The sequence below is a fragment of the Centroberyx gerrardi genome, chromosome 21 (assembly GCF_048128805.1).
Source record: "Centroberyx gerrardi isolate f3 chromosome 21, fCenGer3.hap1.cur.20231027, whole genome shotgun sequence".
Lineage (NCBI taxonomy): Eukaryota > Metazoa > Chordata > Actinopteri > Beryciformes > Berycidae > Centroberyx > Centroberyx gerrardi.
In genome coordinates, this window is record NC_136017.1 from 11,616,154 (window position 1) to 11,626,357 (window position 10,204).

General features: G+C 42.4%; 1 protein-coding gene across 1 annotated transcript; it reads right to left on the minus strand.

Moving 5' to 3' along the window:
- cyyr1 (cysteine/tyrosine-rich 1) lies at nt 1-9,093 on the minus strand. The gene is made up of 4 exons (XM_071923812.2): nt 8,702-9,093; nt 3,923-4,022; nt 2,976-3,136; nt 1-1,171 (listed from the first exon to the last, which is right to left on the minus strand). The coding sequence occupies exons 1-4, from the start codon at nt 8,781-8,783 to the stop codon at nt 1,038-1,040; spliced, it is 477 nt and encodes a 158-aa protein (XP_071779913.1). The 5' UTR covers nt 8,784-9,093; the 3' UTR covers nt 1-1,037.
- Between the last annotated feature and the right edge of the window lie 1,111 nt (nt 9,094-10,204).

The window sequence follows — 10,204 nt, forward strand, 5'->3', positions numbered from 1 at the left end:
TGCAGTAGACGTTCATATTTAATATGTAAAAAATTCATGTTTTAATCTCATCTTTAATTTACACATCGTCATGGAAACAGAAACACTTAAAATCATTCATCTGACATTATTATTACCGATTCCAACATCCACAATCATCGATCACGAGAATCAGTCGCGGTTCAGGTCAATTCACTTTCAATTCAAAACATTAACTGCAACTGTAATTCACATAACGATTAAATTTTCATTCTCAGACCTTACAGTTTTACTCAGCTTCACAATTTGGATACAAGAACCTTTCCAAGGCAAAAAAAATATCCAATTTTTGAATTTTAAAGAGCATCCACTTCCGGTTTTGATTGAATTGAAAGTGATTTGACCCTTATTATGTTATCAATCTCACAACATTGGGTTCAAGTAAGACAGTAAAAGCCATTTCAGTATCAGCAACTCAGTCCACGTGCGGCTCCGCATGCCATCAACAATCAGTACTGTTATGCATCATATTCAAGTCCTCCATATGTCTATTTAGATCTGACAGGTCCGGGCCCGCCTCAAGTGTAGAACAGGTTTACTTTCTCCTCCGTCGACGACATAAAATCAAGTTTAAAAATCAGAAGGGAGAAACTCGCGTCTTCCCTCTCGCAGGGGGGGAGGAATGAATGCAGAGTGTACATTCTGTCCTCAAAAGACTTTTTCTCCTCCGGTAAAGTGAGGTCCCCCTCCGCGCGGACTCAAAAGTGGTCTTCACCTTCATCAAAGCGGCTCGGTGCCTTTGATGTGCACAGCCGGGGATGGATAAGGATATTGGGTATTAGCTGGAAAAAAAATGAAATACCCGCCGCGGGGCTAGCGGGGCTGCTAAAAAACCATCATCCCTGCAGTTCTTCAGCGTCTCTGACCCACATCCTCTTCTCACAGTATTTTACTTTTTCTTCTCCCATGCCCCCCCCCCTCTAGAAGGAAAAAAACAAAAAACAAAAAACAACCCTTGCATCTGATCTTGGCCTTCTGCAAGTTGTCCCTTGCTTGGATGAACAGCTGCAGCAGGGGATTCACTTGCGGGTGCAGCCGGGGTAAGGTGGAGGCGGGGAGTAGTTGGCCGGTCGAGGCTGGGTCGGGGTGTAGGGCGGGGGGTGCAGCGAGGGAGGGTACATCTCGTAGTCGTAGGTGTAGGGAGGTGGAGGACCTGAGATCAAGAAAAGAGAAAAAAAACAAACAGAAAGAGACACTGCTTTAGTAGGTTGGTTACAAAGGCATTTCTTGCGTTTGACAAATCCACTCAGCTATAATTTGAACTCCACAGTTTTTCTTGCGTGCTGTTATTAGGGCAAAAGGTGGATGAGGGCAGCCTAAGCTCAGGCCACCTGGCCCCATTTTGCAAGGTGTTTGGTGGGACAGTTGCGCCCTCTAGTGGCTGAATTGATAAGCTGCACACTTCTGGGTCAAGGGACTTTGAAGGAGGAACATTGAAGAGGCTCAAAACAACGGTAACAAAATGAAGTTTCATTGACAGCAATGCATAAGTTTGACCAGGGACCAGAAATCTTTTATTGCAAACCATTTTCACTGAAACACCAAAGGAGCAGAGAAGAAAGAAAACATTAATGAACATCAGTTAAATGAGCCTTAGTCCTAACCCAATGAGTTAAATGGGCCAAATCTCACACTTTTAACATTATTATTACATTTATGACATGTATTGTAACTCCAGCCTTAAAGGAAGTGCTTTCCTTTCAAAGTCCAAGGCTGATCACAAAGCTATTGTGGAGCTCAAACAAGATCAGGCCTGTAATCAAAGCTATATTTTATTTTTACAAGAAGATAATAAATAGATTTCATTGTTAACAACAATATCAGCATCCTTCCTCTGTGGGATAACCACATGCTGTCCTGCTCTCTGAATGTGGAAACAGGATAAAACAAATATGACTCATTGTGTAGAAAGATAATGGCACCTTCACATGACACAGAGCCAACAGCACCTCACGCACAGCGCAAAGGGACAGCGCACGGCATGTAATGAATAGAAGACTAATCATACATTTCAAATATCGCATCGCCGTGTGTGTTCGAGCCGCGTGTTATGAAACGTGATCGGAGCTGGAGGGCAGAGTGTGGCGTCCCGGGCCGATGTACCATGCCGATGTTACCACTGAGGAGAACGAAACGCGTTAAATAAATGATGAAGCCCCCGGAAAGCCTGCTTTTCCTGAGGCTGGGAAGTGTCACAGCGTGCGGCGTCTGAAGTACACAGAGGCGTGCAGACAGTGTACCTGCAAGTGCACAAAAAAATCACTTCGGAAAAATATCAACATCCTGGGAGGCGAGCGTGTGCTTCCTTAAAGTGGGAACGGGACAAAACGAATACGGACACTTGAGATCAGAGCAAAACACGCAAAAAAAGTAGGAAGTGATGGGTAAAAGGCAGGGAAATAAAATGTTTTCAAGTGAATTTGAAAGGGAGTGATGAGTCCAAACAACCGGAACACAACCAATGATTAGTTTAAGATGGTTTGGAGGCTTTAAAATCATGAACTAAAGCGCAAATCTCTTTCTGTAACCAGTCAGGAAACTCTACAGGGTGCTGGAGGCCGGGGTGGAGCCGGTAACATATTACACCTATTCATTTTGCTCTAGATCTGCGCTGCTCTTTTCATATCTGGTTGCCTGAGGACTGGGGATAAGGTTTCACAAGGGTCGAGTATGTATACTGGATCAGTGTGTGTGTGTGTGTGTGTGTGTGTGTGTGTGTGTGTGTGTGTGTGTGTGTGTGAATATATATATATATATATAGGGATGTATTGGGAGGGTAAATCCAAACCCACCTAAACTAGGCTTAAGTGCCTTTTTGTGTGTGAAATGCAGTTAATCCACCGTTTAAAGCTGATATATGTTTCTGCGATATAGGGTCTTTTTTTCCCCTTTCTTTTTCATCATGGTGTGTGTGTGTGTGTGTGTGTGTGTGTGTGTGTGTGTGTGTATTGTCCCACCTGGGTAGCCCTGGGTCACAGTGTTGATGTAGGAGGTGCTGAACACGCCGACCCGCGCGCCACGCCCGTTCTTCATGCACATACACACACAGAGGAACAGGGCTGCTACCGCCCCCATCAGGAACACGACGCCGAAGACGATCCCGGAGATGGCAGTGCCCCTGAAACACACACACACACACACACACACACACACACACACAGAAAAACACATTACCCTTGGTTTAATATACTTGACACTGAGCTTAATACTTACATAAACACAAAAAACACACACAATATTGATGATTTAACACACTTGACACGGCTTTATAAATGAGCACAGTCTCAGGGTCGCAGACACACACAGACACTGACACACTCACAGTGTGAGTGAGCAGGTCGAGTGTGAAAGGAGGCAGCTGTCTTAAACAGACACTTGACCAAATACTTATACCCTAAGCCGCTGCCATGGAGACGGACGGCAGCATCTGATGTAACTCAGCTGTGTGAAATGTGTGTGGCGAGTGTGTGAGCATGTGAAGGAGCATGTGAAGGAGTGTGTGTGTGTGTGGTGAGTTCGCTGCAGAGGAGTCTGTGAATTGGCACCGTAAAATCTGAAAATATTATTCATCATTAGCAGGTTTGTTACGTCGTCATAATCAGCATTAGTCAGCGTCCAAGATCTGCTCGCATTCATGCAATTCTTTTTAATTTTTTTCACTTTTACTAGTCATTTAGGATTTTGCATTAAAAGATTAAAAATACAAATACGGAGTCACGTCAATAAATTGGTGCCTATGCAAATAATGTTTTCTTAAGCAATCTGAAAACTTGGCGAAAGTGCCGAGAGCAGCTGTCTCCAATCAAGTCAGGCACAGGTTAAAGGTCAGACCCTCAGCGGGATCACATAGCACATTAGATGACAGGTGGTGTGTGTGTGTGTGTGTGTGTGTTTGTTAACTTACGAAAGGACATCCCCCACATAGGCGTAGTAGGAGCAGCAGAAAGGCGGCGTTCCATCACAGCAATACTCTAAACAGCCGTCACACTGGGCCTCACTACCACCTGCAACACACACACACAATATTAAGAATCCATTGATGTAGGATGTCACTAACATATCGTCACCAGCTCTTCCCTTACTCCTGATGGGGAAGAACGGAAGAGGGAGAAGAGAGAAAGTGCTTGACGCTGATGTTTACAGGGTTTTGTGTGGGTCAATTTACTTTCAGCGGGGCTCCTTTCACTTAAAGATCAAATTCAAGGACTCTAAATGGTCGTGTTTTGGGGTGAGATATGACATTGGTCAAAATTAGACATCGTAAAGGCCTCATTTTTTACTCATGATCTTGTCAAGTCAAGAAATCCTGGTGAAATCCTTCATTTTAAAACTGCTGCTGTATCAACGCAAATCTGTTGATGCTAGGACAGAGAGAGGTGAGGCATTATGAAGAATTTGAGTGCTATACTTTAATAAAAAAAAAAAAAAAATCAAGGCCATGCATTCATTTTCAAAAACTTTAAAGGCCATGTTTAATTTTTCTCAAATCCACAAACTTAAGGATTTTCATTGTCCATGGGGACTCTACTTCAGGAAGTCAACCTTAGTAAAAAAAAAAAATTAAGTTCATATATCCTATCTTGAATGAAATAATTGAGAAATGATGATTTATCACCAACAAATATGAAGAAATCGCTGTTACACTTTACATTTTGATATGATTCAAGCAAGCAATTAAGAGTGAATTGAGACCAAGCATGACTGAGGTTAATAAATAAGCCATTTGGTGAATAAGTGGAGATATTTTTAGCATGGGGGGACCCAGTGGGAATTAAACCCCCAACCATGGCAGTGTCAGTGTAGCGGCTCCGCAAAATACACTCAGTGAGTGCTGAAGGCTTTTGAACTGCAGTTAAATTCAACTGAACTCAGAAGAACTCTTTAGAAGGTTTCATTCAGGGGAACTGACACATTTGGAAAAGTTAAAAAGTCCGGGAAAAAAAAAGTGTCCATTCAAAATCAAAAGAACCCTGAACAGAAAGCATTAAGTCCAGTCTTTTTTTATCTGGGGAAAGTTTTGACTTCTTCGCTTTAACCTTTTACCGAGATGAAAAATCACTTGAACGCTATAATGAAGCCTTTCATGGACTAACCTCAAAGCGCCCCGGAGCATTAGAAACACACAACCCCAACCAACTGCTTCTATTTATACCTTCAAAGCCATCTTGAAAAATAAGAAGACAGTTGACTTATTATAAGCGCACAGAACTTTAGAAGCACTAGACTCTAAAAAAAAGGGGGGCAATCAATACCTGTGTGAGTTTCTTGGAAATAAAAAAAAAAAGAGTCTACACACACAGGAAGCTTGGGTTTTGTTCCAGTAAACCCAGTCACCCTCGCAAGCCTGTAATGTTTCGATTTTTTCAAGTCGGCTGGATCAGGACCAAAGCCCGACCGCAGGGAGATTTAAAAGAGTCTCCATGTACAACAGTGAGAAACTGGAGGCTTTTTGATTCTTCCACAGCCAAACAAGGCTTTAGAGCCAAAGGGGCATTTGGATATTAGTGACGTTCTCCTAATTTTACAGCTGAGCAGAAGCAAAACTTAAAATATGTGCATCTTTTTTATTTAAAAAAAAATATATAGGAACCATTCATACATTTACAGAGATTAAGAATCAGAAAATTGATATCCTATAAAAAGCTATAGGTGCAGTTTTATCCTTTCTGCACCAAATTTTATCTAGGTCATTCAATCATTTGGATTTTCCCCTATATTTTAATTTTGTTTATGATTACAAATGTGCTCTTTTTAATCACTGGAAAGCTTTCCAATTATATATATATTACCCTACTCATTTTTGGCCAAAATGTCACTTATGCCATTTTCGCACCAAACCCTCACAAAGGCCCTTACACGTCACATGGGGCTTCAAAAGATAGCCTGTCAACCCCTGCCACATAATAACCATAAATGATCCAACAGTAATGTTAGATGCTTCTGATTCAGGAAGCAAATCAGCCCATGTGACCTGCCTGACCTCTGATACACTGAGGGAAACTCTGGTGTGACTTTAGGCAGAATCAAACACTATAGGCTACAAACCGGCTGAATTTGGTGGATATATAAAATTAGCAATCAAAATCACTTTCAATAATTAAGTAGCACTGTTATACCAATTTGGAGCAAAGCTGAGTGGGCAGCCTCTCTGGGCTGAGTGTCTTCCTCGTGCTTTAAAATTAGAGAACACATCCTGCAAAATCAGTTTGGTTCACATGAACTTTTTCTTTTTATCTCCGCCAAGGAGGTTATGTTTCAGCAGGATATCTCAAAAACTTACAAACAGATTTCCAGTAAGTTTGGTGGACAGATCGGCCTTGGACGAAGGACCAATTGATTACATTTTGGTGGTGATCCAGATCTGGGATTTCCGCCAATAGACAATTCTCATTTTTTTAGCCATAATTATGAAACGATAGGGACTCGATTCCAAATCCTGCCGATATGTTCGCAGGGTCAAGGAATCAATTTAACTTCAAATTGAAATGATGGGAATGATGTGTGCAGGTGTAACAGCAAGTTGGAGAATTGTTCAGTGTTTGAAATCGTGCCCTGAGAGAAAAAGTGTGAAAACAACTGGGCTGGGTGGTTAGATCAGACACATGATCATCAGTACTGAGGATGATGATTCAACGACTGAATTAATTACATTAGGAGTGGGCAGTCAATAAAATGGGACACAGTGTGACTGGTGCGTGTGTGTGTGTGTGTGTGTGTGTGTGTATGTGTGTGTGTGCTGGGGAGGGCGGATAAATGATCATGATTTAAGAGCTAACATTTAACATGTACGCACCTACAGCATTGACACCGATCCAGCGTGTTAATTTAGCATCCAACATTTGCCGTTTGTGCTACAGCGTGACGTGGCAGTCGCAGGTCTATTACATGCTTTTGTGTGTGTGATGAATGTGTTTCATTACCCCCCCCCCCACCACCACCACCCCCCGACCCCACCCTCCAACCCACCCACCTCCAGCTAAAGCCTGCGTATTCAAAAGCATTGTACACACAGCTGTGCCTCTCTCGGTGTACTCGTCTGAACCTGCTGCCGTGACACGAGCCTTTTCTATTCGAAGGCTTTTTGAGGCTTGAGCTGTGATATTTGTGTATGTGTGTGGTTTTTTTGTTGTTGTGTAAGTCCGAACATGAAGGTTACAGCTCCGTGAAGCCGGGTCTTTCACGATCCAGATGCACGAACACACTTGAACTGAAGGGCAACTGCAAAGAAAACAAGCTCTATGTGTGTGTGTGTGTGTGCATGTGTGTGTGTCACCAAGGGAAAAGATCTGCTTTCTCTCAACAATCACCCACACTCAAAACGATGTGTGCCTTAGGCTGTATATGTAAATTTGCAGGCATGGGAACATTCGCACAGGTAGAGGAGACATAAAGCAGAGCACCGGCCTTTCATTACTGCAGGAAGAGGCTTTAACAGAGAACTGGTACGATGCTACATAGAGGCGGGGATGATGCAGCGGAGGGTAAACAAACCTAAACTCACCTTTACAGGCCGACATAAATCTTAATGACCTGAATTCACAGTAAGTAGTCTCAAACTGTGAAACTAGGGACTTTAAAAAAGGGAGAGAAACATGCTTTTTCTGTGACTAGAATTATCTTTTGTCCAAATTGGAGGATGTCTAGTTCGCCCACTTTTTGTATTTTAACACTACATCCCGGCGTAAAGGCGTGATATTATTTCCATGTAAAAATGCCTAGGAGGTCCCAAGACAGACAGGGCAGAACTTCTGGTGCGCTCGCTTTCTGGGTGGTCCTTGGAAGTCTTGCCCCCCTCCCCTACCCACCCCTCCTTTTACTCCTGGCTCCTGTCTCTCCACACTCTGGGAGACAATGGCACCATGTACTACTAACACACACACACACACACACACACACACACACACACCTTGACTAAACTCACCAAATCTTCTTCCCCAACCGCTGCTACACCACTGTCCTGCAGACTTAACACCACCCCCACAAAAAAAAGGGGTTTACCCCAGTTGTTAAGTAGCAGTTACTGAGAAATTATTCCCTTTCTGGGTAAGGATGAGTGTGCATCTTATCTCCAGCTCTCTATCCAGCAGTTCATGTTTACTCTATAGTTTTGGGTGAAACTGCATCTAGACTATACTAGACTAGTTCCCAAAAATGGGAGCCGGGGACTTCCAGGGGTCTTGGAGAGGTTCTTGACAATAAGGGATTGTTAAGGTTTATTATTATTATTTCATTTTTTCGGTGTTAGCCCAATGAGAGAACAATGTAGATAAGAATGACTAGAGGTTTCACTTCCCCCACCTAAAGTGGAAACTCTGCACAGTTCATCCATACTCAACGAGAAGCATCTCCTCAGAAAGGGGGGGGGGGGGGGGGGTCCCCTGGATAAAATCTTATAAAATAAACTGGGGTCCTTGGCTTAGCACTTAGATGTTTAGATGACCGACAACAAATGATTTAATCCTTTGCCTAAAAAGCTTCCCTTAACCTTTTATCCCCTCGGTTCAAACGGCAGCGGTTGATTCTCGAGTCCGGCGGCTTCTCACCATGAATAAAACATAAAGAAAAGTCGAATTAACGCGGATGAACTCGGAAATAATTCATGAACCGGGGCGGCTGACTGAGGGGTGGAGAAAGTGTTTATACGGGACAAAACGAAATAACAACAACAACAACAACAACTCACCGGTGAATAAACAAAGCAGCAGCGAATTCCTCCACAATTTCCACCTCACCGCCTGCGTCTTTCTCCAGGGGTTTTCCTCCATAACCGCTGTGTATATCCTCCCTTTGCCTCCTTACGTGTCCAATTTCCAGGCAACTAGTGTTATCTCAATCAGTGACAGGAAACTCTACAAAACGAGTCTTTTCTCCGGCAGGGAGCCTGTGGTCGCAGCCGTCCGTCACCTAGCTAGCTCACCGGGGAGCATTGTGTCCCCCCCCCAAAAAAAACCCCGCTCCAACTCCTCTGTACAACTTTGTAGATTCAGTTATTCCCCTCAAAAGTGATAAAGCCCAGTTTGTCCTTCCACGTGGGACTGTCTTATATTGTTGCCTCTACAGTTTCCGTCCTTTCGTAGCCCGTCTCCCCCACTCAAACCTCCCTCTGCTGCGCTTTTTATTTCCATCCCCTCCCCCGCGGTCCCCGTTTGCTCAAATTACCCTGTTGAGTTTACATTGGGAAGAGAGACCGGTGTCAAGCTAGACACGATTTAAAAACTTCCGGTCACAACCTTCAAAATAAGAGCGTTATTTTGGAGTAATTCACAGTACCAAAGTGACAATGAAGAATGCATTTAAGGAAGAAGATAGATAGATGCCATATAGCCTATACATGACTGCCAAAATAGCCTAATCAAACCTCCAGACAACTACCAACTTGCAAGGGTGTCTACTATCTTATAAAAGTCTATTTCAATCCTTTTTCCTAAAGGCTACAGAATGGGACTGCAAGATAAGGGTTAAAAGGGATCTTTCTTTCGATAGTAGACATCCTTCTAAGTTTATGTTTTGTGTGTGTGTGTGTGTGTGTGTGTGTGTGTGTGTGTGTGTGTATGTGTGTGTGTTTAAGTCATCCAGTATTTTTTCGCATTTTTTTAGCATTACCCCAACAAGTCAGCAAACACTTTCCACCATAATACAATAAAATCATTTTAGTAGCTATTTTACAGATAGAGTTTAATTTCATATGGTCCCATTCAGCTATTTGATATGATACTTGTTGTTGCACACCAATACAAGAAAGACTAATGAAGGTTTTTCTCATATGAATAACTTATTAAAACTCTTCATTTTATTTTTATAGTTTCTGGGTGATGTCTTTTATTCTGTCGTCTTTTGTTATTATTTTCATCCTCTGCTCTGATCTTATCTTATGATGCCGTCTCCTTTTACTTGTTTTAATTTATTTTATGAGTTTGATTTTTTGATTGTTAAAGCACTTTGTAATCTCTGTTTTTAAAAAGTGCTTTACATTTACAAATAAACTGATTATTAGTAGTAGCCAGTAGTAATAGTAGTAGGCTAGTAGTAGTAATAGTAGTTATAGTAGTAGTAGTAATAGTAGGCCTAGTTACAGCAGTAGTAGTAGTAGTAGTAGAATTTTCAATTAGCTTTTTTTTTTTTTAAGCTTTTATTTTGAAGGTAAATCGGTGATCTTCCGGTATTATTCTGGTTACCCCCGCCTGGC